The 27,223-nt window shown below is 44.9% G+C and overlaps 1 protein-coding gene across 10 annotated transcripts in view; it reads left to right on the forward strand.

Annotated features, from left to right (window-relative positions):
- Nucleotides 1–27,223, forward strand: part of MAP2K5 (mitogen-activated protein kinase kinase 5) — a 168,191-nt gene that overhangs the window by 87,464 nt on the left and 53,504 nt on the right. For 8 of the 10 annotated variants that reach the window (XR_014027728.1, XR_014027729.1, XR_014027730.1 and 5 more), the window contains one exon: nt 12,995–13,024. The exons of the other annotated variants lie outside the window; for them this stretch is intronic. Coding sequence is in view for 5 of the 8 variants with exons in the window: in XM_081337657.1 (XP_081193783.1) it covers nt 12,995–13,024 (30 nt within the window). In the remaining 3 variants the exon portion in view is untranslated. The remainder of the gene's footprint in view (nt 1–12,994; nt 13,025–27,223) is intronic. 10 annotated transcript variants of the gene reach the window in all.

The following is a 27,223-nucleotide window of genomic DNA, read 5'->3' on the forward strand; positions in this document are numbered from 1 at the left end:
CAATACCATCGACCATGGTATCTTACTGCGGTGTCTCAGGGTGTTGGGAGTGGGGGACACTGTTTTGCAGTGGTTCTCCTCCTACCTCCTGGGACGTTCGCAGTCAGTGTTGACAGGAGGGCAGAGGTCTGCCTCGAGGCCTCTCGTTTGTGGAGTTCCTCAGGGCTCAGTCCTCTCGCCTCTCCTGTTCAACATCTATATGAAGCCGCTGGGTGAGATCACTCGTGGTTTTGGAGTGGGGTATCATCAGTACGCTGATGATACCCAGCTTTTCATCTCTACCCCAAACCACCCCAGTGATGCCCTCGATGTGATGTCCCGTTGTCTAGAGGCGGTTCGGGTCTGGATGGGGAGGAACAGGCTTCGGCTCAATCCCGACAAGACCGAGTGGTTGTACGTTCTGGCATCTCAGGAAATTCAGTCCATTCCATCTTTAACCATGGGGGGTGAGGTGTTACCCCCCCCCCATAGATAGGGCTCGCAACTTGGCTGTCCTCCTGGACTCACAGCTCAGTTTGGAAGACCATGTAGGAGCTGTGACCAGGGGGGCTTTTGCCCAGGTTCGCCTGGTGCGCCAGTTGCGACCCTATCTGGACCGGGATGCCCTGCGTACAGTCACTCATGCGCTCATGACCACTGGTATAGACTACTGCAATGCTCTGTACATGGGGCTGCCCTTGAGGACCACTCGGAGGCTTCAGCTGGTGCAGAATGCGGCTGCGCGAGTTGTGATGGGGGTCTCCCGATACTCCCATGTAACACCTCTTCTCCGCGAGCTGCATTAGCTTCCAGTTGCCCTCCGGGTGAGATTCAAGGTGCTGGTGATGACCTATAAAGCCTTAAATGGCATGGGTCCAGATTACTTACTGGAGCACCTGCTGCCGGCGTCATCTTCCCTTTGTCCTGTGCGCTCCCACAGAGAGGGCCTCCTCAGGGTGCCGTCGGTCAGAGAGTGTCGGCTTGCAGCCCCCAGGGGGAGAGCATTCTCTGTGGGCACGCTAGCCCTTTGGAATCAATTACCGGTTGAGCTCCAGATGGCTCCCGACCTTCGCTCTTTCCGCCGTGATCTGAAAACCTATTTATTTGAACAGGTCGGCCTGGTTTAAGGGTTTGGGGTATTTTTAATTATTTATTGTTAGGGCTTAATTAATTTAATCTTACTTTTAACTTTTGTATGGAATGCTTTTATTGCCCTGTACACCGCCCTGAGTCCTTCGGGAGAAGGGCGGTATAGAAATTCAATAAAATAAAATAAATAAATAAATAAATAAATTAGGAAAGGACAGCAAGAAACCATGCCACCAAAAATTGGTGATTGATTGGCAAGATCAGCAGTAAGATTGTGAAGGGCTCTGGCAACCCTCAAATGGAGCTGAGGGACATGGAGTGTCCAAATCTCTTGCCTGGAGTGATGTCCCAAGTGCAAGGAGAAATATTCTAAAATTTGATGCAGATGAAATAGGACAAAAGTGGGAAACCCTGTGGGCAGGGATGTCTGCAGGATATAGCCAAAAGTGAAGATGGGAGACACAAAAGTGAGATCAAAGCTCCACCTGGCTTTTATGTGCATCACAGGTGGAGTTGTGCACAAACACCAGGCACTATCTTGACTTTTTTGACCACATTTTGTAGACATCCCTGCCCAGGGTGTTTCAGAATTGTTGAGTTGGAAGGAGCTCTTTGAGGCATGGACTCCAATATTCTTGGTGCACAAATCCAGTCCAAGCCCTCTGGCAGATAGCACAAAGAGGCTCTGCAGGATCTGTGCCATTAGCCCAGTAATCAGAGTCTCCCTTCCAGTAAAGGTATTCACTATTCTGTGTCTCACATTGTTGGAGAAAGAGAGGACAAGCCTTGATGTTCTGTGTCAATCCAACATCTTCGGCTTGGCACTGTGCTGGCATCCTGCCATCAAATGACTTGGGGGGGGGGAGGCATGAGAGAGAATCAAATGGCCAGCAATAAACCTGTATGCATTCTTATATGGGGATGTGGGAGCGGGAGGATGACAGCTGAGGAAAAGCAAATTACTGTGGGACTGGTTCATGCCAAGGCATCTTCAAGGCTGTTTACTCCAAGTGTGGAAAGTTACCAGCCAAAACACCTCAGAGTTCCCAAAATATCCTGGTGGCATCGCATTGACTAGGTTTGGACTGGTCATGGGGGGAGGGATGGGACTGAAGGAAAGAGGTTTTGTTTTTTTTGCGCGGGAACTCAAATTCCCTTGGACTTTACCGCAACCAGCATCTCTTAGTAAAAGTGCCTTTCACTTCAACCAAATGAAGTCAGGGGTTTTTCTTCCCTAAGGGATCAGACTGGGGCAGGTCTGACATTAGACAGAATCTGCAGCTGTGGTCAACCCTCTACTGTGGGGACAGTAGAGCAATGTCGGCTTAAGGGAGCAACCAAGAGGAGATCAAATGCTGGAGGGGAGGCTTCATCCAGACCTCCCCTGGGGCTAGATCTCTCCAAGTGGACAAGGGAGGTGGAGAGCTGTGGCAACTCACCAAGACCTAGGTGGTCCCTGGGGGCCAGAAGGAAGGAAGACTGGGAGAAGAGACCCGTGGCAGCCGCCGATGGGAGCAATGAGCAGAGCTGGAGGAGCAAGAAGAGATGAGAGGGAGCATGGCCAGGCTGACTGGATGATGGAGCAAACTATAAAGTTCATGCACGAGGCTTTCAAAAACCTCAAGGGGCATGAAGCCCTTGCCCCAGCAGCACAACCTAATGACCAGCAGTTTCCAGGCAAAATGGCTGATGGGGTGATCACCTCCACCCCTGCTGGCAGCATCAGAGCAGGATCCGCAGAAGTGGTGGCCACCACAGGCCCAGCACCTGGGGAGGGGGCTCAACTTGGCCCCCCCGGGAGCATCACAAGCAAGAAGGAGGAGATGAAAACCCACCTCTGGGTGTAAAGTTCAGTGGAGATCCTTAGCAATTGAGGTTCTTCCTGGCCTAGGTGTGGACCTACATGCAGGAATATGGTCCAGAGATAGCTACAGAAGGCAGCAAGGTGTGGTATGTCGCCATGGCCCTAGAAGGGGCTGCGACACAGTGGATGGTCAGTCACCTGCCATAAAGTCGGCGCCCCAGAGCTGAGAAACGTCAACCAATTCATGGTGCTGGGCAAGCAGTTCAAGGACACCCTGGACAACCGCAAAGCTAGAGACCGCAAAACCATCAACCAGGGGCACAGAGGGGTGGTCAGGTACACCCAAGAGTTTTGTGACCTGGCATGCAAGCTCACTGATTGGCCACAGGCCATCCTGGTCGCCTGGTTCAGAGACAGGCTGAGTGATGAAGTCTACAACCCCTACATCTCCATCCTCCTACCCTTCATGGCTGGTACGTGTTGGTGGAGGAGGTAGAAATCAACCGGGCTCAGAATAAGCATCACCCGGGGCATGGATGACAGAAATCCATTCCAGAGAAGAAAGCACCAAAGCTGCAGTCGGGTGTCCCATACCCACAACAATGCTCAACTGGTTGCCTTTAATGTGGAAGGGAGGGGCACTGGGCCACCAAGTGCAAGTCCAACCATCCGACCCAAAAGATGACTCTGAGACACACACCCCCAAGAAAACAGCCAAACTATCACTGCAAACCTGCGAAATGGTTTTAAAAGGAGTGGAAGTGGTAGAGTTCATCACATCCCCTAAGGAGGGCAAGAGAACTAACTCAACCGAGGGCCCTGGGGAGAGTGAAACCAACTCTGCTGATGACTCCTTGGTAAGTGGCCCAGTCACCCCGGTGAGAGTCCCCATTGATGGTAGTCCGTTTCTTCTGGTTTCTGGCCCCTTAATGAGCTGTACTATCATTCCTTAAACATGTTCTGATTTCTCAGAATCCTTAAAATGTGGGGGCCTTCATCAATGTAGAGCAGAGCAGGACAGTAACAGATTATCCTCAACTTATCACCATTCAACAACAGATCAAAATTGGTGCTGAAAAAGTGAGTAACGTAATGTCCCCCATGGTCACATGATCAAACTTTGGGCACTTGACAACCGCCATATATTTGCAATGGTGATCTCCATTTGCGACCTTCCCAGGGGCTTCCAACAAGCACAGCCAATGAGGGAAGCTGGATTTGCTCAAAAACTGCATGAGTTGCTAAATGGCTGCAGTGGTCTGCAAAAAAATCATAAAATAGGGCACAACTTCTTAACAACTGCCTCACTTGGCGATGGATTTCCAATCCCAGTTGTGGTTGTAAGTCGAGACTGTGTGCCGTTCCTGTGATTTTGAAATACAATACAACCTAAAATTGCATTTGCCTTTTTTTAGCTGCATTACATGGCTGACTCCTACTAGGAGAGATGGTGCCCACAGAGGGGGAGCTGGTGTGATGGACTACAGTGAAGTGGCAGTGATGAGGAAGAGGAGCTGCCTTCTGCACCTGATCCAATAACACATAGGGCAGAGAAAAGGCAGGAGCAGAGAAGGTTGGCCAGATTACTCAGGAGGAGAAAGCCTCGCCCTTCTTGATGGGCTGCACCAGAAGCTGGCTATTTAGCACAGCAGGAGGCGATGCTGGGAATATTGTGGTCATTTCCTAGCTGTGTGTTTTCTGATCTTTGTGATTCTTGCCTTGCTTTGGATTGACACAGTGTCCTGACTTGGATTGTGCCTTGTGAACTCTGGACTTTTCTTACCTCGTGAAGAGGCAACCCTGCCTTGAAGACAGAGGAAGAGAGTAAGGAGAGCCCTTCCTAGACTCTCCCATAGGGCATCTTCATTAGGTGTCAGGAAGGGCATCTGACCAGTAAATGCTCAGGTCCATTCAGTCGCCCTGACTCCACCCTGAAACAAGGGGCTACAGGTCGTAAAAAGAAATAGACTCTGTCAAGATTTTGTTTGATCTGTGTAAGCAAATAAAGAAAGGCTGAACTGTTCTTGGCTACTCCAACGCCTTTCCCAGAAGCTTTCTATTCCAGATCTCCAGATCCTGTACAGGCAGGCAGTCCTTGACTTAAGATCCTTCGCTTAGCAACCATTCAAAATTACAACTGACCTCCTCCCCAAAACTACTTACAGCTCGATTTTGAAGTTTGATGGCAACACAAACAACCATCCAAGGTCATGTGATCCTATTTTGAACACTTGGCAACTGGCTCTCCTTTTTACAGCTGTTTGCAGTGTCCCACAGTCATGTGACCATGATTTTCAATGTTGGGTTGGCATTAACTTTCAGTTTCCAGCAAAACTGCTGATAGAGCAAAATGAATTTGCTTAATGATCACAACATTCACTTCACCACCACCAAATTCACTAACACAAGTGGTATTTGCTAATGCTTGCTACAAAAAAAATCACAAAAAGGTCTGGTCATGTGGTGACATAATTACAACTATAATTATGGGCTCAATTACAGTCATAAGTCAAGGACTGCCTGTACATAAGCTTTGGATTCTCTTTCCAACAAGAATTTTCCATTTGTTTGACTTTTCATCGTTTTCTTGAACCCAGGGACAGCCATTCTTTTTGACATCATTTTGAGAAACCTTCAAACTTCCACACTTTTCAATTATGCCGATGCCCCTTTTAACAAAAAACCTCTCCAATCAATAATAAAAATCAAACCCATTATTATACCTCCTTTTCACTGTACTTCCTTTTTAATATAAAAACATGGCCATAATTTTAATTAATAATTTAAATAATTAAAGCATGGTCTTAATTTAAAAAATGGTGTTTGAGGAATTTAATAGACATGAGTGAGTTGACAGGTGCCAGTATAATTACTAGTACAATAAAAAGTTGAACGCATGATTTGAGAGTAAGGACTCTATTAAAGCTGAGTATCCACCAAGTGAAAAATGGGTAGGGGAAGTATAGAACAACAGAGTTGGAAGGGACCTTGGAGGTCTTCTAGTCCAGCCCCCTGCCTAAGCAGGAGACCTATACCATTCCGGACAGCTTGGCTGCCCAGTCTCTTCTTGAAAATAATGTCATGGACCAGGGCAGCAGCAGGGATCCAAAAAGACAATCAAAACCTTGCCTTTTTTATACATATGTTTTGAAATTTTTGACACCTTTGAGCCAGGGACAAGCCAGTGGAGATGGAAGCTTCTGTTTGGGACACTGAAATCTTCTGGGTGTTTGGAACGTGGCTCAAGATCCAAAACAAAACAAGCTCACTTGGAATTCCAGCAACAAAGTTTTATTTCAAAAGAAGCGTTTGCAAAGGCTTGGTGGACTGAAACACACACAGGAGTTCAGCCACACCTTACAGAGCTGTTTGACACATTTTTATATCCTATCCCCCACGCAGATGCCCCCTCCCCTATCGCACTCAACGCCCCTTCCCTAATCATCTGATAAACTTTCCAGACCGCCTAAAACCACTGTTTCTCCCATGTTCCAGGAAGCCCCTTTGTCCATATCCTATCTTTCACCATCTAATTTTCTGTTACCACAGTCCGTCTCCTATAGTTGTTTCGATATTTCCTCTTACAATTTGTAACTTCCGCTTTTCACATTTGTACTTGTCAATACTTAGATAAAATATTATTTCTGATCTTCAGTTGGCTTCTGCTTCAACCTTTAGACTCATTAGAAATTTCTGAATAATACTTTTATTCCTTTCATGGGTAAGGTCTGGGTTTTAATTATTGTAGGGCTTGTACAGCAATTTCTTCCCAACTCTGAAGCCTGTTAGACATATTTGGATGTCATTGGGAAAGAGATTAACATTTCATTCTTATTCCCAGGAGGGATGAACTATAATCGTTATTAGGTAGACAATACTTTTTTAATTTTGGGCTGTAAAGGGGATTTTTATCTTAGATCAGGCCATTGTTAATGGTATTTTCAATTCTTTTGAGAGGTTACAAAAACACTACAGCCTGTTTCAAACTGTTGAATAGCAGCATATTTAAGCAAAGCCGTCTGTAATTTTGAGTGGGTTGATGAAGGCTGTGTCCTCTCTTATCTGATCCTCCCCGTGCAGGATCTCTTCCCCCCCCCCTCAGGTGATCCCCACATGCCATTACAGAACTGAGAATCAATGACTAAAGATTAGGACTTCTTCAATGGAGGTAAGCGGGCTGGTTTCCTGTCTTGGTGCAGCCCTACCAGTTCACCTGTCTCCACCGTCCGGGCCCTTTGGAAGCCCTGGGCATTCCACAAGTGGTTAAACGTGGGATCTCTCCTCCCTCAGCTGCCTGGGTGAGTTCAGGCAGAAGATTAAATTAATTTGTAACCCTTAACCCCCTCCCCATTTGGAGGGGGTTTAGTAAATCCTTCCCCTTTAATTGAAACCCTATTTCAAGGTGGCTTGTGCTGCTGCTCTCTTCCCAATTTAAGCTCCAAAGCGCTTAAACATGGGTAAATTGCAGTTATATCCTCATGGATTCTTTTAGAATTGTGCCATAAGGGGATGGTGGAATTGGAAGAGATAAAAAGGGGAAATGACATGGCTTCTCTTGGCAGTATTTAATATTTATCAGGGGGACAATATTTTCTCAGGGGACTGTTAAGGTGATTTTAAACATTGTATTTGGAAATCTACAAATTGATCCTAGGAATGAAATTTCTATGCTGTGGTTTCAGGTAATCCAGTTGTTATGTTTGGGTTTCAAAGAGAGACAGGAAAAAAACCTCTTTCCAGTGTCTGGCTGCTCCAAACTTGCTGCTTTTTTCCTCTAAATTGAGAGTTTAACGGCAGTGCACAATCTAAATGCAAAATCTTGAGATGGAAATTTAATTGTGTAAAATGTGCACAAAGTAATTAAGAACAAATTTTAGAACATTTCAGACTATAAAGTACTTCTTTAGCTCGATCACAAGCAGTATTGTAAGTGCTTATTTTCAATTTGCAGTTATGCTGAGAAACATGGAATGTGACTAAATAAAGCCATCCTCTGTTTTTCAGAATAACTGTAAATTAAAAAACCAAACTTTCAAGTCTTACGGAGTAATCTAGGAGTGTAAAGGGTGGGGGAGGCTTCGTGGCCCCACTGTCCTTAAAAACAGCATTGCAAAGTGCATCATAGGCTCAAATCCTAATAGTCCTTAATTTTGTGAATAATTATACTTGATCTCAGACTGACAACTTTAGGGAAATAAAAACTGGGATTCTACCTGTTGGGCCACCTCGTCCAGCCCAAACCATGAACTAAAGAGGCCTGCCTGAGAGACCAGAAGTGGACAAGCATTGCTCCCTAAAAAACTTCGTATCAAGTTTTGTTAAACGATCTCGCAACTTTGCTTTGGATCGTATTTGTCTAACACATTCCATGCTTTTGATACCATCGACCATGGTATCTTGCTGCGGCATCTCGGGGTTGGGAGTAGGAGGCACGGTTTTTCAGTGGTTCTCCTCCTGCCTTCTGGGACGTTCGCAGTCGGTGTTGGCAGGGGGGCAGAGGTCGACCTTGAGGCCTCTCGTTTGTGGAGTTCCTCAGGGCTCAGTCCTCTCGCCTCTCCTGTTCAACATCTATATGAAGCCGCTGGGTGAGATCACTCGTGGTTTTGGAGTGGGGTATCATCAGTACGCTGATGATACCCAGCTTTTCATCTCTACCCCAAACCACCCCAGTGATGCCCTCGATGTGATGTCCCGTTGCCTAGAGGCGGTTCGGGTCTGGATGGGGAGGAACAGGCTTCGGCTCAATCCCGACAAGACCGAGTGGTTGTACGTTCTGGCATCTCAGGAAATTCAGTCCATTCCATCTTTAACCATGGGGGGTGAGGTGTTACCCCCCATAGATAGGGCTTGCAACTTGGGGGTCCTCCTAGATTCACAGCTCTCTTTAGAAGATCATATAGGAGCTGTGACTAGGGGGGCCTTCGCTCAGGTTCGCCTGGTGCGCCAGTTGCGGCCCTATCTGGACCGGGATGCCTTGCGTACAGTCACTCATGCACTCGTGACCTCTCGTTTAGACTACTGCAATGCTCTCACATGGGGCTGCCCTTGAGGACCACTCGGAGGCTTCAGCTGGTGCAAAATGCAGCCGCGCGAGTTGTGTTGGGGGTCTCCCGATACTCCCATGTTACACCTCTGCTCCGTGAGCTGCATTGGCTTCCAGTTGCCCTCCGGGTGAGATTCAAGGTGCTGGTGATGACCTATAAAGCCCTACATGGCATGGGTCCGGATTACCTACACCTGCTGCCGGCGTCAACCTCCCTCCGTCCAGTGCGCTCCCACAGAGAGGGCCTCCTCAGGGTGCCACCGGTCAGAGAATGTCGACTGGTGACCCCCAGGGGGAGGGCATTCTCTGTGGGCGCGCCAGACCTGTGGAACCGCTTACCGGTTGAGCTCCGGATGGCCCCCGACCTTCGCTCCTTCCGACATGATCTAAAAACGTATTTATTTGAACAAGCCGGCCTGGTCTGATGGGTTTGGGGTCTGGGGTTTTAACATGGATTTTAACCAATGTACTACATCGGGCATAATTATTTAATGTTTTTTAACTTTTGTATTTCGTATTTTGTTATTTATTGCCCTGTACACCGCCCTGAGTCCTTCGGGAGAAGGGCGGTATAAAAATTGAATAAAATAAATAAATAAAAAATAAATCTAAAGTCCTTTCGGATGGCTTTGAATTATGGAAGCAATGCATCTGGAAGGCACCAGGCAGGGAAACCTGCATTAGGCCCTGGTTCTCCTAGACCGGTCTTTTTCCATACTGCTGCTGGCTTCAAACACACCCCCTCCCCTGTCCAACCACATGCAACATTTACATTAGGGCCTTCCCTCTGCTGGGCTCACCACGTGCAGGGAGGCCGCTCGGCTCTGGGGCTACTTCCGTCCTCCTGCTCTCTCCCATATCTAGCAGTAGTCAGCCCCAGTGCACTTCTCCAGCCACTTGCACACCTCCCCGAGCTCCGTCGCACTTGCACATCAGTTGCATAGATGTTCATGAATAGATCTGTCGCCAACACTGTCTTTCAGGTCTTCCAATGACATCATTGGGACTGAGTCCATCCCCCTTGCTGCTGGTTGTCCTCTTTCCTTGCATCTTTCCATCTCTGGGCAACTAGAAGCTTTGCACAAGGATAATTTGAGCCTTGACTGAGACTGTAAAATAATAGTGTCGAAAAGGACCTTGGAGTCCCCTTGTCCAACCCTTTGCTTAAGCAGGAGATCTGATGTCCTCATGGACATAAGAAAGGTTTCCTAAGAAAGGTTTCCAATTTAACCTGAAAACTATGTGCATCTTTTAATGTAGAAGAATCAGAGATGGTTGTCAAGGGTCAGGTCTCAGGCATACTGATGCCTGTGGAGATCATGTTGAGCACTTAGAAGGTAAGAGTTACATACCTTGGTACTTCCAGAGGCACAGAAATGCTTTGTCTCAGATCTTGCCTTCTTTTCACTTGGGGCTAGGATTTCCTTTTCTTCATATTGCCTGGGGTTTGGTCAGGTGTCCTTGGTCATGTCTTGCTGGCAGAGGTCACACCTTCTAGAATTTACCAACATCATTTACTTGGTGTTTCCCCAAGGACATTGAGAGGTGATGCTGAGGAAATGCTTGTCATTTGGTCAAATGAGGTTATGGTCCAGCCACTGCCTGTGCTCTGCATCGTCTTGCAAATTGTCAAGAGAGCAGCCTCTTCCTATCCCCTCAGCCTGTGGTAGTCAACTCTGCTTTAAAAAAAATGTTCTGGAGTTCTGGAGCAGAGGGCAATAAATTAAAATGATTGGGATTTAAAATAAGATTTTCCTGGATTGGGGAACAGTTATGCTAAGAGGCTGAGACAGAGGTATTCCAGAAACAAGGCGGAAAAGAAGACTCTTCTGAAACTTAGGACGTGCTATCAAGACTTTTCTGATTGCCTTGCCTTCTGCGCTCTCCTGTTTTCGATTTCCCTTTGAGGATTATCAGTCAGTGCAGGTCCACCCTGCTCGTGTGATGCAGAAACAATGCAAAGCCCTCATTTGTTTTTTTGTAAGAGCTTTCCCCCCTCCCCCCATCTTTTGGCTTCCATGCTTTAGCTGTTAGCCTATTTATAAATCTAAATCTACATACAGAGGTCATTGGTTGGCTGAACTTAAAACCATTTTACTCAGTAAATTTAATTAAGAAAATACAGTGCAACTCATAAGCAAATGAGTTTTTCCTAGTTTTAAACCAAACCATCCTCTTGAGTGTTGATTGCCTTGCTCGACCCCTGGTGATACAGAAACAGGCAAAATTAAAAAGGACATTAAAGCTTCATTAAATCTGAAACACATTTAGTACAGTGACATATCTGCAGGCTATTTCGGGGAGATTACAGATTACCTTGACAATCTTGGACTGGGGCAGGGGGAGCACTGGGCACAGGCCAGCCGAACAAAGGTTCTCGCCGTGGCTGGCAGCTTTCAAACCGGAGCCCTTCCCTGCAGGGGCCTGGCTTGGACTTTTAAAATACATTGTACTTAGAAGGTGTGTGCTCTCCACAGCAATCATTTCTACATCAAGGAAACCAATTCTGCACTCAGAATATATTTGCATAACATTTATGTGATTTGCATAAATTTTCATCTGCACTCATTTGAGTATTATGCCACTGTCATCCTAAATGTTGCTATCCTGTTGCAGTTTTTTTTTCAGAAGAGCAATCAGTCCAGGCATTTGCCATGTTCATAACATACTTTGCACTAAGGTGGTCCTCGACTTATGGCCACAATTGACCCAAAATTTTATGTGGCTAGGCAAAACATTTATTAAATGAGTTTTGCCCCATTTACAACCTTTCTTGCCACGGTTGTTAAGAGAATCACTGTAATTGTTAAGTTAGTAACACGGTTCTTAAGTGAATCTTGCTTCCCCACTGATTTTGCTTGTCAGAAGGTCGCAAAATGAGATCGCCTGAGGCCAGCTCACAGCAACCATCGTAAATATGAACCAGTTGCCAAGCATCCGAATTTTGATCATGTGACTATGGAGATGCTGAAATGGTCGTATGTGTGAAAAATGGTCAGTGCCGTTGTAACTTTTAACGGTCACTAAATGAACTGTTGTTATGACAAGGAATGTATCCAAGTAGTCCTCGGCTTATAACCATTTATTTAGTGATCCGTGTCAAAACGTCACTGAAGAAAGTGACTTATGAAAAGACCTCACACTTTGTGGCAGCCTCCGCGTGGCCCCATGACGCCCGCCCGGCAGTCGGCCGGTGTCCATGCCAGCTGCAGCCTCCCGGGGTCCCCTGATCGCCACCTGTCCAGCTGGCTTCTGACAGGCCAGGTTAGCGGAGGAAGCTAGATTTGCTTAATGACCGCATAATTCACTAAGCAACTGCATAGACTCCCTTAATAACAAGAGCAAAAAAGGTGGTAAAATTGGACACGAAATGGAATGGAAATGCTAGTCCCAATTGTGGTTGTCGATGGAGGCCTGCCTGTGCGCCATTTTCTTGGGGTCTGCACCACCCGGGGAAGCGAGGAGGTGCCCCTCTTGGGCTGGTTAACCTTTGAGCCCGTCTGTCTCAAGATCCACCCGCAGTAACAAAAAGCACGTGCCGGAGCTTGGAGCGAGAACTTGAATCCGTAGCTGTGGGGCTGAATTGAAAGCCAGCGGATATGGGAGGAAGCCCAGCGCTCCAGTCTGTGGGATCCTGCCTTTGAAGGGCAAAAGACAGAACTGGGCTTCCATGGCGGGAGCTGTCCATGCTCATTGTGACCCTCGGCTCTCATCCAGACGGCTGGAATCTCTTAGCAACTGAAATGCAAAGAGAGGCCACGGAATTGAAAAAGGCCCGTATTTTGTTTACGAGCACAGAATTTGGCTGGGCAGACAGGTGGACAAATAGATGTGTTAACAGAGCTGCTGCTCGTTTATGGATAGCCTTTCAAAATATTGCCATTTTGCTTATCTGTTAAGGTTTTTTATTCTGATTCTCTCTCTCACTCTCTCTCTGTCTCACACACACACAGACACACACACACACACAGACACTTTTTGCCCTCAAAACAATTCTGAATTATGAACCCCTCTCAACCCGCTTCCTTTTGCTCAGCCCCTGATGCAGATCTCTCTAACTAGGCCTTTTTTTCTTCCAGCTTGCTCTCGGGAGGTTCCCCTATCCTCAGGTAAGACGTTCGTTGCTGCCTCATTGATTCCTGTGGATGAAGTTGCAACAAGCAATTGTGTCAGTCTTTCCACCTGGTTCATATAAATCTGCCCCATTAAATAAAAAAGCAATCACTTCAGAGTTGTCCAAAAGCGCTGTGGATTTTGTTCTCCTTTTAGGGTCCAAGATTTATTTTTTATCTCTTACTTAGACTGTTTCCTGGAGCAGAGCATATAATGAGTTTGAAGCCGAGCAAATTTGCTTTTCTGCCTTCCTGTCAACATGGTGGCTGAAAAAGTGTTGTGTGTCAAAATCTGGTGTGTTTAGAGCAGTGTCTCTCAACCGTGGCTAGCTGGGGCATTCTGGGAGTTGAAGTCCCAAGATTGAGAAACTAGGAAGATTCCGGGACTTGAAGCCCACAAATATTAGAAAAAAAGGCAGTAACTGGGATCACAAACACTTCTTTATATGAGTGTCTTTTGGTTGGATGAGGATGATAGCCACTAATGCCAGTGACAGCCACCAGTAGCCGTGGCTTATGCCTAGAGTCTCCACAGCTTGCCTCTCCTTCTCCACATCTGTGTTGGTTGTCAGAAGGAAGAACGTATTCTGCATATTCCCTTTCATTGGACTGACCTTGAAAATTAGTTGAAAAAAGAACTTTGTCTCTGTTTATAAGCATCCCTCCATCAAACCGCCATCAGGATTGACAGCAATGGTTGGGCTGGCAAAAAGCCCGTTTTGCCCACAGGTGTCATTAAAGTTTGTGCCTTCAGCCACCATTGACTATGCAGGAATGTCATGTTTTATAAAAGGATTTTTGGGGGGGGTGCAGATGGGTAGGCCTTTGTCAGCAGGCTGATTTGACCTTTCAAAATATACAGGTAGTCCTCAACTTAGGGCAACAATTGAGCCCAGAATTTATGTTGCTAAATGAGAAATTTGTTAGTTTTGCCCCATTTTACGACTTTTCTTGTTACATTGGTTAAGCGAATCGCTGCAATTGTTAAATTAGTAACCTGGTAGTTAAGTGTATCTGGATTCCCCACTGAGTTTGCTTGTCAGAAGATTGCAAAAGGTGATCACATGACCCCGGGACACGGCGACCATCATAAATATGAATCAGTTGTTGAGCATCTAAATATAAATCACATGACCATAAGGATGCTGCAACAGTCATAAATGTGAAAAATGGTCATAAGTCCCTTTTTTCAATGCTGTTGTAACTAAATGAACTGTTGTAAGTCGAGGATTACCTGCATTACTACAGTGGTACCTCAATACTCAAAGGGACGCGGTGGCTCAGTGGGTTAGGACGCTGAGCTTGTCGATCGGAAGGTCGGCAGTTTGGCGGATCGAATCCCGAGTGCCGCGTAACAGAGTGAGCAGCCTGTTACTCATCCCAGCTTCTGCCAACCTAGCAGTTCGAAAGCACGTCAAAATGCAAGTAGAAAAATAGGGACCACTGCGGTGGGAAGGTAACAGCGTTCCGTGCGCCTTTGGCGTCTAGTCATGCCAGCCACATGACCACGGAGACGTCCTCGGACAAGCGCTGGCTCTTCGGCTTTGAAACGGAGATGAGCACCAGCCCCTAGAGTCGTTAACGACTAGCACGCATGTGCGGGGGAACCTTTACCTTTACCTTTACCTCAATACTCATTGTTAATTGGTCCCGGGAAGCACAAGGAGTACCAAAAGCGATTAGTACCAAGCAGATTTTTGCCATATGGAATAATATAGTGAGTCACAAGGCAGCCGGCACCGACAAGTTCTCGCTTGTGCGTCGAGTGCCAAAAAAAACTATGATTACAGGACAAAATGTTCACATCAAAAAGCATTGGGTGCCGAATTTAATGAGTTTGAAAGCAGTTGAATACCAAGTTACCACTGTATATACAGGTGGTCCTCGACTTATAGCCATTCATTTAGCGGCCATTCCTCACACTTATAACTGTTGGAGCATCCCAACAGTGGCTTGATCAAAATTTGCATGTTTGGCAACAAGTATGTATTTACAGTACAGTGTCTGCGGTGTCCCAGGGTCATGTGATCACCATTTGCCACCTTCAGTGAAGGAAGTTGGATTTGCTTAACAACTGCAATTCGCTTAGCGACCATGGCAAAAAAATGAACATTGCTCACTTAACAAATGTTTTGCTTAGCAATAGAAATTCTGGTCCCTTGATGTACGACCATTCACTTAGCGAATGAAGTTATGACACCCCTCCCCCCCAAAGATACCTACGATCTGGTTCCATAGTTCAGATGGCCACCCACCCACCCCGAGCCCCCCAGTCCCGTGACTGCATTTTGGGCATTGGGCAGCCAGCCCACCTTTATGGTCATTTGGAGCATCCCGCAGTTCCGTGACTACCATTTGCAACGTTTTTGCTGAGTGCTGGCATTTACTTCTGGCTTTTGGCAAAAGCACCCAATAGCGAGCAACAGGTTCACTTAACATCTGCAGTGATTTGCTTAATGACCACTGCAAAGGAGGTTGTAAACTGAGGTCACATGGATAGCCCACTTTACGACCGTCACAATATATAACTGTAATGAGCAGGCTCCATTACGGTCATAAGTCAAGGAGAGATAGATGGAAGCTGTCATCTGTGGCCATTAATGGCCTAGGCCAGACTTCCTCAACCTTGGCAACTTTGCGATGTGCGATGCTGGCTGGAGAATTCTGGGAGTCGAAGTCCGCACGTCGTAAAGTTGCCAAGGTTGAGGAAGACTTCTATAGATAGGCCAAGCTCAGACCTTGCGGCTCCATTAACCTAAGTGCTACTTACCACTCCACATGGGCAATCTCCTTATTGTTCCAAATCACTTTTTCCTTGACCACCATCTCATTTAAATGAAAAACCAATAACAATCCGTGTGAACTCAGTATGGAAACATTCCACGTATTCCGAGCATTTTCTCCACAAAAGGGGAGGGGGCGGCCCCAGGCTGGATTTCATGATTTAGCGGAATCCTTACTGATTTCATTCTCTTCAATATCCATCACAACTAAAACGGGTCGTGCAACTCTGGCAAGCAAAGTCAATGCGGAAGCCAGATTCACATAATAACCGGGTTATTAATTTATCAACTGCAGCGATTCACTTAACCACTGTGGCAAGAAAGGTGATAAAATGAGGCAAAACTCACTTACCTGCCTTGCCTAGCAATGGAGGCTCTGGGCTCAGTGGTAAGTCGAGGGCTACCCGCATTGTAGTTTTTGTCTTTCACATTTCATTTTTTCCTCCTTTTGCATCTCTTTAAGATCCTTTTCCACCCTTTCTTGGATCTTAGTGCAGCTCTTGTCCCGTGGCGGCATATTGGTCGTGGCGAGTTGGCCTACCTAGAGCCCTCCTGAGAGGCGGACTGCACATTTTTGCGTCTGGCTTTGACTGCACAAAACCTCAGCGGACAGTTTAGTTCTTAAGAGTATGAGAAATCCTGTGATATACAGATCAAAATTTAATTACTGAAAGTGGTATGTTTATTCCTTGACCATCCCCAACCCCAATGAAAACATTCACTGCCTTCATTGGGGACATCAATGCATTTACCATTTTAGGCAGTTGCAATACTGCAAAGTTGCAAAACTTTGGAGAGGAAGAGGAAGCAGCCTATTCCCTGGTGAAGGACAGTCACATTTCCTAACCTCCCCACGGATGCAGGCCAAAGGGCCGGCAGGCATATCTGATTTAAAACTGGTGTTGGTCTGCGCTCTTTAAGCATCTATTAACTTGTTATTATTATGCAAATGAGCCATACTAATTTATGCAGGATTAGATTATGCAGATGCCTCACCACTGTGGCTATTGAATAATAGGAAGCGATTTGATCTCTTCCTCGTGCTTAGAAATACTTGTTTGTTTGTTTTAAAAAAATAGAACTAATTCTCTGATGCTTCTCGGGACTTGAAGATTTAGTAGACCAATCCATGCTTGCTCTCAATTTGCTGCTGTTGGGTGGCTCTGTTTAAACCAGCGGTTGTCTGGTGTAGAGGCCTTGTGTAGCTATCACTCACAAATGCCACACACCGGGTCCAGAAGTGTGTGGTGGGGACAGAAGAAGAATATATTGCTGTAAATGTTACCAAACTGCAGGAATACTTACTATAGTGACCAGCAAAGTTGGGAAAAGCTAAGGAGCGAATGGGATCTTTCAAAGGATGCTGAACAGTACGGGGTGCCTGTTCAACAGATGAGCAGTGTCTTTCAACGTGGAAAAATAAAAAATGTGCAAAAGAAAATGTAGGACACTTCCTATTGTTCTGGATAGCTCTGGAAAAGAACTTCCCAATGCTTCTTATAATAATGGGAATTAGTTAACCTCAGCCTGATAAGCATCAGGGGCCCTCAACCTGTCTGTGGTTGGGCAGTCAGGTCATGTTGGATGTTAATTGAGTCATCATGTGACAACATCAGTTTTATGACCCTTTTTGCAGTGATCATTAAGTGAACATGGCAGTTGTAAAGTGAACACTGTGGTCATTAAGCAAACCCATTGTCTGCAGTGGGCATTTTTTGCCCCAAAACTGGAAGTCAATGCCAGTTTCCGACAAAAAAAATAAACCACAGTCATGTGACCACAGGACCCTGTAAATGGCCGTAAATGCACCCAAAATGCAGTCACATGACCAAGGGGGGGTTGCGGCCCTCAGAGTTCCAGATCCAGGTCATAAGTACTTTTTTCGGAATTTGTTATAATTTCGAACAGTCCCTAAGTGGGCAGTTATAAGCCAAGGACTATCTGTGCAACAGTCTTCCCAGTCTGGGAGCGAAAGTCACACTTGAGCTCAGGATTGCACTCCAGCCATCTCAGGCTTCTCAGCAAGGTGGGCTGCCTCAGGGACAGGTACCCCTAAAAAACCCCTTTGGTTTAACGCAGAAATGCAGAGGCGCTTTTAGAGAGAACTGGAGCGAGGGCTGTGTTAAGTGCGACTTCTCTGAGTGTTCAGACTCCTCCACCTCTTCCTCCGCTTCCTGGAAGAGGCTAGAAGGGAACCTTTTTGGGGCAGGAAACCCCCCCCCCTTCCATCTGTTCTTTGTTTTGGTGACAGACAGATCAGCTCTTAGGCTGTTTGCTTTTCACGGTGGGAGGGCTGCTCAGAGAGAGGGGGAAAGAGCCTCCGGTGTCGGTGGAGAACGCCCCGCCCCGGGCAGAAAAGCCCCCCCCCCCCGTACAAATTCTCGGTATACTTTATTTATGTCTAGTGCGCTCCTTGTTCCTAGGCATGAAAACAAGATGTCAAAACGTTTATATTAGGATGTTGTTTCTGATGTAGGGTGAATTTTATTGTCCTTTTTTCGCTTGCAGTTTATTTGCAATTGTCAGTTTTCATTGAGAACATTTAAATATTGTGATAATTAGATAAAACACTGCTACTGCCAGGTGTTTCTTTTTTACAAGCAAATGCCACAGTTTGCTAAATCCAGCAAATTGCTGATATGTTCGATGCTTTTCTTACCCATAATTGTGATCCGTGTCACACATTTGTTGGCAAGGGTGAAAAAAGTTCTGAACAGATGGCAGTTTTAGCCACTCTAAATTCTGGACTCGAAAAATTTGTTCCCCAAGAACAGATTTAGAAGAATCCTTCTATCCCAACAGAAATATAAACATGTTCTACATGTTAAGTGAACCATCCATGGAATCATCCTTTGAAATTAGTTTCACTTTTCTACTTTGTCCCCCAAATCTCTGGTTGTGCCTTTATGGTACCGGTGATGTTTTCCTGGTCCAATATGGAGAGTGCAGAGCTATATGGAGTCATGCAAGATTCTTCCAAGGACCATCACCTTCACCAGGTCCAGGAGAAACCTGCAGGAAATAAAGGCTGCCTCTCTCCTTTACAGATACAGCAGCTGTCTCCATTAGATCAGAAGGTGGCACAGGGCAGTGCCACGACTTACCCTCAGGAAATTTCAAGAGACAGTTAAGAATTGCCCCTGCTGGTGCTTAAACTGCTGCCGGTTCGGGGCAGGGCAAATCCCTCTGGCCGCATTCAGAGGAGCCGCCACTTCTTGGCTGCCAGAGATGGTGAGAAATACCTTTAAGTGATTTCTTCTGACTCTGGCTAAAGACTCTTTCCCCCTGTTTTCGGATACACTTGCGGATCTTTGTTAATAAATTACATCAAATGATTTGAAGTTTGGAAGGAAAGATGCTTGGCCCCCTCCTTAAAAAAAATCTGAGTAAATAGTGCCCCTGGTATTGCAAAGCTTTGAATGTTTTCACACCCCATTAATTTATTACTTCTCCTTCATCTTTAAATTTCATTTTTTTCCATAAAAAAAATTCCAGCTCCCTGCTGCTTGTGAGATTTCCATCTTGTTGTTAATTTTCTCTGCTCCATATGGAGCACCAGACATTTCACCTGGAGGCTGTACTAGATTTTCCCGTACTGATCGCACTTCCGGAGGGCAGAGCTGTCATTTCGGGTTCCTTGTGCATCTGTCTCTGCCAGGCTTTCTTCCACTGGCACAAGAGCGTGTGAATAACAAATTGTGTGCACCTGAGATTGAGAGGAGGGTGTGGGTGGCAGGTGGATCTCTCGCAAGTAGATTTTGTCCCAAGTCTGAGAAAATCGCACCTACCGTTCAGCCTTAGTTTGTGGCGTCCAACTTGAATACAGGCAGCATAGAGAAGGGGAGAGAGAGAGAGAGAGAGAGAGAGAGAGAGAGAGAGAGAGAGAGAGAGAGAAGTAAATATTTCATCCTGCCTTGTCATTGATTAGAATAGAGCCTTTAATTTCATCTCACCCCATGTTGCGATTAATTTGCATTCTTTGTCAGAAGTTAATGGAGTTTTTTATGGTTCAGTTTGAAATCCTTGAAGACATCAGTGAGTTGATCTGATGTTTATACAACCGCCAGCGGAAATTTTTTTGCTTTTGATTGATGGGAAGCTTGGTGTTTATTCCAAACGGCTTTTAAAGCTGTTTTTAAGAATTATTTGAATAAAATGCAAGCGAGATATTGTTATAATGAGCAAGATTATCTGTTAAAAATCTGTTTCAAATAAGGAGCATGATAAGCAGAAGATGGGAGGGAGTGAAGACGCTCTCCCCCTCCTCACCCCCCCTCAAAAAAGAAGAAGTGGCAAATGCAGAGATGCCTTTTCACACAATCATCAAGCCAGCCTTGAAGTGCCCGATTGCAAATCCGCAAAGGTGAAACTGGCGCAAGGAGCCTTGTGTGCACTTTGCCTTCTCTTCTCCTTTTTAATCAGGGCCAATAAAGTTGCAGGGTTTACAGATGGGGCCGTTTCCCATTTCTTCTGCCTGGCTGTGGCCCACGGTTTGATGAAGTGTTGCTGCCTTGCGCCTAACTCAGAGGGACAAGACTGTGAGGCCGGTTAGCTCAGCAAAATGATGACATATTGCTTTGCTGCAGACAGAGGCAGGGTCCGGTGTGACGGAAACAAAAGTGTGAGTAATCGAGAGGGTTTGAGAACACGAGGCAGCGTGTGCCTTGTTCAGCTTGCTTTTATAGAGAGGGTTCGCAGTCCAAACTCTTGTGAATTGAGAGGACTTGGTGGAAAGGCTTCTGATCCAGAGCCCACCGTGAGGGACGTGTGGTTCAAAGGGGGAAGAGAAGGGAATCTTCTGTGCAAATACAGCCTTCAGCAGGCAGCTCTTGCTGGGGCGGAATCTGTAGCCCAGACTGTACCTTCGCAAAGATGGGTAATCAGAAGGGCAGAACAGCTCTCTGCCTCTTGGTCCTCTCCGTTGCGCTCTGATCTCAGGGTCCTCCAAATGGGGACATTAGTCAGCTGCTCCTCCTACATTAGAATTTCTCCATTTTACTAATATTAACTGTTTACAAATCCACAATCCAAAGTAGAAAAGATGATTGCAAAACTCTTTATTTTATCCTGGAAATGCATCATAAAAAAATTTACAATGAAATGTTTTCCTATTCTAAGGAGTTTCCTTGTCATTCTGGTCTGTGTGATGTCAATTGAGTCTCCAGGACTTTGTCTTCAGTTAAAAAGATTATAAAAGGACTTTCTACACAGGGACCCCAGCAGATTCATAAATCAATCATAGAGAGAGGTGAAATGTGCATATTTTTTGCCCCTCTGAAGGTCTGCAATAATGAAGTTATTATCTGTCCCATAATATTTTTATTCATTCACTGAGGTAGATCGTTTTATCTCAGATGATCAGTACAAATAAAAACTAAATACAGTATGACTAGCTTGCAAAGCCAACCGCAGAAACTACAACTATGTAAAATGGAGAGTGTGATGTAGAAAACTAGACAGGCATCAGGAAGGAGATGATCCCAAATATATGCATATTGTGAAAGTTAAAAATAACCAACATTTAAAGGATAGTTAAATGTTAAATTGTTTAAAGTTTATTTTAAGATGTCTGTGTAGCTCAACAGATTTTAATTTGTTATCGAGAAGCCCAATCCATCTAGAGTCAGCATTTCACAATGGAGGCATCTCATCTCCTCCGCTGAAGTCCCTCTCTTGGCTCCTGAATAAGGCATCTTCTTCCATGGAGGAATGGATCTGCTTTCTGATATTCTTGAAGGAAAGACGTCCTCCTGAACAGGCCTTTAAAGATTCACCTCTGTCCTCAGTACCGGTAATGAGAAGACAGCCGATGTAAAACTTTCAAAATGGAAACGTTGCAAAATGGCTTTCTTGAGGCCAACCAGCTAGAAGTTTTACCACTGCTTCCTGCATGAATCAAAGGGCAGACCCAGCTATTGGATGGCATTTTGCCTTAATTCTGCCTGGAGGGTTGGATCCGAAGTATCCCAGTCTAGGGAAGGGCACTGTTGACAAAACTGACCAGAAGCTTTTTGGCACCTGAAGACGCAAGCTGCACACTGCTCTTCAGGAAGGATAAGGTAAAGGTAAAGGTTCCCCCGCACATGCGTGCTAGTCGTTTCCGACTCTAGGGGCCGGTGCTCATCTCCGTTTCAAAGCCGAAGAGCCAGCGCTTGTCCGAGGACATCTCCGTGGTCATGTGGCTGGCATGACTAGACGCCAAAGGCGCACGGAGCGCTGTTACCTTCCCACCGTAGTGGTCCCTATTTTTCTACTTGCATTTTTACGTGCTTTCGAACTGCTAGGTTGGCAGAAGCTGGGACGAGTAACAGGCGCTCACTCTGTTACGCGGCACTCGGGATTCGATCCGCCAAACTGCCGACCTTCCGATCGACAAGCTCAGCGTCCTAACCCACTGAGCCACCGCGTCCCTTTTTTCAGGAAGGATATGAAACCCTAAATTCCCTTTGTAAGGATCCAGGGAGTTGGAGATGTGATGTCTTCAATATGATTCCTGATGAGACCGCCCAGAAGTGCCGCACTACATGCTCGCGCATGGCCTAATTTCTCCAATCCATGCCTTGGTGGAGCAGTGGGCTAATGCCTCCTTAAGTAACACCAGCTGCCTGCAATTAGTGCAGGTTCGCATCCCACCAGGCTCAAGGTTGACTCAGCCTTCCATCCTTCCGTGGTAGGTAAAATGAGGACCCAGATTGTTGGGGGCAATTAAGCTGACTTTGTAATAATGCCGCTTGGGGTGTGTGTGAAAGCCCTAATAAGCAGGCATATACATAGAATGAAGGCTACTGCTAAGCTTGTAAGCCGCCCTGAGTCTTCGGAGAAGGGCGGGATATAAATGTAATTAAAATAAAATAAATAAATAAATTTTCAGCAGATGGCGGAGGTGTAGGAAGACCTTGTGCGTGGAAGCCCTTCCAGATACACTGAACACTCCAGGTTGGGGTGAGGGTCTGCCCAGCAATATGAAAGGAAGGAAGCAGACAGGAATCCAATGGATGAAGAAGTAATCTACAGTGGTCCTCAAAATGTTACATTGTTTACCTTTTCCCAAAGGTACTTTTTCAAAAGGCAACTGGGCTTTCTTTGTTTTTGCTTGAAGACGTTTCACTTCTCATCCAAGAAGCTTCTTCAGTTTTGACTGAATGGTGGAGAATGGAGAATTTGTGTGTGCAGTTCCAAGAAGGTTCCACACCCATTTGCACTATTCAGATGACCCTGAGGGCACAAATAAATTTCCAAGTGGCCTCAATGACTCTCAGAAAGTGCAGGTATTTATAATTCTCTCCATTTTCCACCATTCAGTCAGAACTGAAGAAGCTTCTTGGGTGAGAAGCGAAATGTCTTCAAGCAAAAACAGAGAAAGTCCAGTTGTCTTTTGAAAAAGCACCTTTGGGAAAACCATGACCTGGATGATTGAGAGTGTCCATAGACCTTCCTTTTGCAATACCAAACATTTTGCAAACATCTCTTGATTCAAAAACCATTTTTTTCCTTTGGGGTGGGGGAAAGAAATATTTTGTTTCAGCAATTCCTCCCTCATTATGATTCCTGTTAGTACAATTGAATTGTGGGTCAAAGAACCCTTCATCCAAGGACTTCTATTTAAAAGCAATCCATTTATTTGCAGCATCTTAAAGGGCTAAGTAATTGGCTGGTTTTAATTGAAGCTGTTGCTCCTGCTCCTTGATACTAGCAAGCTCCACGGTTCTTTTTCTTCTGTGTAATCCATAATATTGACCGCGTTTGGCCTGTTTTCATTTTGATGTAAGAGCTACTTGTCAAAGGAAAAGCGAAAGGACGTATAATTTTGTTTAACTAGAAAAGCTGCTTCACTGATATTTTCCTTTTTCAATTGATAGAAGTATCATTTAAACATTTATTTTGTAGAATAATTGAAGAACAGCAAACAGCCAGTTTCAAAATAAAAGCAAAACTGTTGTCATTTAATGTATAACTGTTTGGAACCATTTAAAAGACATTAAACATTGTTCACATGTTGATGTCAAAATAATGCTGTTTTCCATGGTGAATTGTAAGAAAAGAAAAGCTGTATCTTATTAGTCTTCAAAGAAAATAATGGAATTAATCTAGTATTTACTGTTTCAATTTTAAAAAACAACCCTAAAGTTAATTTTATAGGGGTTTTATCACTGAATATGTGCAGTACACCTACAAATATATAGATTTTCATGAACTGACATCTTCTGTTCTTACCAAAATACAGTTTAAAATTCAGTATGGAACATTGTTTTCATATTTAAGAATAAATTATGACACTTGCATTACAGCACATAAGACTTGCTTACATACATTTTCTGTGAGTCAGTGGAATGGGTACAGATATAATTATATATTACGCCTTTTCAGTAATATCATAGTAGAAAATGCATAATATCAGTTTCTTTGTTTGGATAGCGTGGGCTATCGAAATAGAGTGAAACCCAAAGTAGCTTTTTCTGGGACAGTATAAAATGCAAGTAGAAAAATAGGAACCACTACAGTGGGAAGGTAACAGCGTTCCGTGCGCCTTTGGCGTCTAGTCATGCCGGCCACATGACCACGGAGACGTCCTCGGACAAGCGCTGGCTCTTCGGCTTTGAAACGGAGATGAGCACCGGCCCCTAGAGTCGGAAACGACTAGCACGCATGTGCGGGGGAACCTTTACCTTTTATACTAACAGACCTCAAGGACTGTGGAAAACCTGGTTGCTTTGTAGAACAATTCTGAATGCCATGTTCAGAACAAGGCATTTGCAGGGTTCTCTTTTTACTTCCAAAGTGTTTCACCAGACAGCTTCCCAGAGTTTTACATGTATTTTCATAATTGGGTATCTGAAGAGTGTGGGGGAGGGAAGGAAGGAAGGAAGGTAGGTTATAAACAGCAAGTTTGAACTGGAATTAAGAATATCAGAAAACTCAATTAGGAAAGAAACAGATAATAAAGATTCCAAGGGTTTAGTCAGCATCATTTCCCACTGTATTATCACAGAAGTACATCACAAGAATGAGATTTATAGGATGGCATGAAAAAAGAACAAGTGTTGCTTTGATCCAAAAATGGATTATTTTTAGAAGTGAATTATCATGTTAATACAATCAAAGAAATGCAGATTTATTTTTAGTATTTAGAGCTTAGAACGTATTGCAAGTATGTTTTCAGTGTAGCTTTGCACTTTATGCTATTTTACTTCATTTTCATTTTTTGTGTTATGATCTGCTAATCTGGCATACCAGCAAGATTTATTAGTATGGAGCAGTCGCTACAACTATATTTAAGGAAACTTCCAGGAGAGGAGCTACTGCCAAATATTAAGGAAAACAGGACATTAAAATGGTTGGGTTGTTTCCTTAGCTGCAGATGAAAGGATTCTTTTAGAGCAGGGATCTTCAGACTTGGCCCTTTTATGGCTTGTGGACTTCAACTCCCAGAATTCCTCAGCCAGCATGCCTGGCTGACGAATTCTGGGAGTTGAAGTCCACAAGTCATAAAAGGGCCAAGTCTGAAGACCCCTGTTTTAGAGTCTCTTGACTGAAGAAAATGGCTTTTTTTGTTGTTTTTGGTTATTCAAGGAAGAATAACAGAGGAAGAAATAACTAGAATTGGGTGCAGGTCAAGCATATATTTTGCAAAAGTAAAACATTAATAAATTAACTATTACACGAAAGATCAGAAACCTCTTGCATTTTTAACCAGTTTTCCCTCTCAACCTTTTGTATATCCCAAAGGTGCTTTTTCAAAAGGCAACTGGACTTTGTTTTTTCCTTGAAGACATTTCACTTCTCATCCAAGAAGTTTCTTGGATGGATGAGAAGTGAAACCTCTTCAGGAAAAAGAAAGTCCAGTTGCCTTTTGAAAAAGCATCTTTGGGACAACCGTGACTTGGATGGCTGAGAATCTCCATAGACACTTTCTTCTGGATATAAATGTGAATTGTGTTTTATTGAGCATTCCAGGGAATCTATAGAATAGACTGTTTCAAGCCTCACTCTGTATGTTATTCATACACTGAATCTGTGCAATCTTCTCCCAGAGTTAAAAACAAGTACAGATAGTCCTTGACTTACGACCAGTTGCTTAGTGACCGAAGTTATGATGGACAACCACAACCTACTTACGACCCAGTTCTGAAATTCTAACATCTCCCCCGATCACAAGACTGCATTTTGGGTGCTCCACAGCTGGCCTAGGTTGACAGCCATTTGTGGTGCCCCTCCTGTCATGTGACATTTTTGCTGGAAATGGGTGTTTACATTTGGTTTCTTGCAAGAACTGCCCCATAGTAAACAATGGGTTCACTTAACAACCACCTCCAAAATGGTTGTAAAATTGGGTCCAGTCATGTGGTGACCTATGGTATTTTATAAACATCACAGCCTATAACCATAATGGCAGACTCCATTATTGTAATTCAAGGTCTACCTGTAGCACTAGCAAATTGTGTAGTAGATTGTGATAAGGAAGAGGAGAGAGAATTCATAGAGAAGTTCAAAAGTTTTCTGAGTATTTCATATATGTTGTACTAGTAATTGCTGCGGGAATTACTTTCTGCTTGGCTCAGCCTTGATCCCACCAAGTGGGACCCAGACAAGACAAGCTAATCCGAAGACCAGAGCAGGCAGAGCAGCCAGCCCAGAAACAGGCTACAAAAAAGGGCCCCATTGAGCCTGCCAGAGCTAGAGAATATCCCTCCCTAATTCTAACCCAAGAGTAGTTGCTGATGGTGGCAGAAAGAGCTGAAGCCTCCCACTCTACAACCTTATACTGGAAAATCTTTCCACACAATATCCTCAGTATATGCTAAACCCAGATGCTTCATTGGTTGTGTTGGCTGTTTTGTTTGGTGAAATGTTCCAGGTTTGTAGGTTGGAGACGGTAAGCAACGTTGTGTTGCACTGAAAAATGTACCTAACAGAGTTTGAACACCTTGCCAGCAAAGGCTTGAGGGGAAAATATGGCATTCTTCCAGTCAGATGCCTTAGCAGAGTTGGCAGATGAAGAGTTGGCCCTCCCAGCGTCTGCTTGGAGCAACTGACATTCCTCGTACGGACAACCAACTTTGAGACTTCCTTGCTACGTAATTTGAGAAACCAGCCCATCTTTTTCTGCAGCATTAAGACAGCACTGGGGGATTCCAGAATAACCGGTTCCAGGTGCTGTACCGCAAGGGTCTCCGAAATTGGCAACTTTCAGAGTTACAGACTTCAACTCCCAGAATTCCTCAGCCGGCATTGTGAAGAACACAAGTCTTTAAAGTTGCCAAGTTTGGGGACCCATGCTATAATGCAAAATGTTGAAATAGCTACAGTAAATTATTACTGAAACCTGACTTGGCCACAGCTTGCTTTCTATAGATGTCTCACTTTACAGGAATGCAAAGATGTAACAGACAAGGAATAGAATTGTTTGTGTGTT

Source organism: Vipera berus (genome assembly GCF_964194415.1).
Source record: "Vipera berus genome assembly, chromosome: 12".
Classification (NCBI taxonomy): Eukaryota; Metazoa; Chordata; class Lepidosauria; order Squamata; family Viperidae; genus Vipera; species Vipera berus.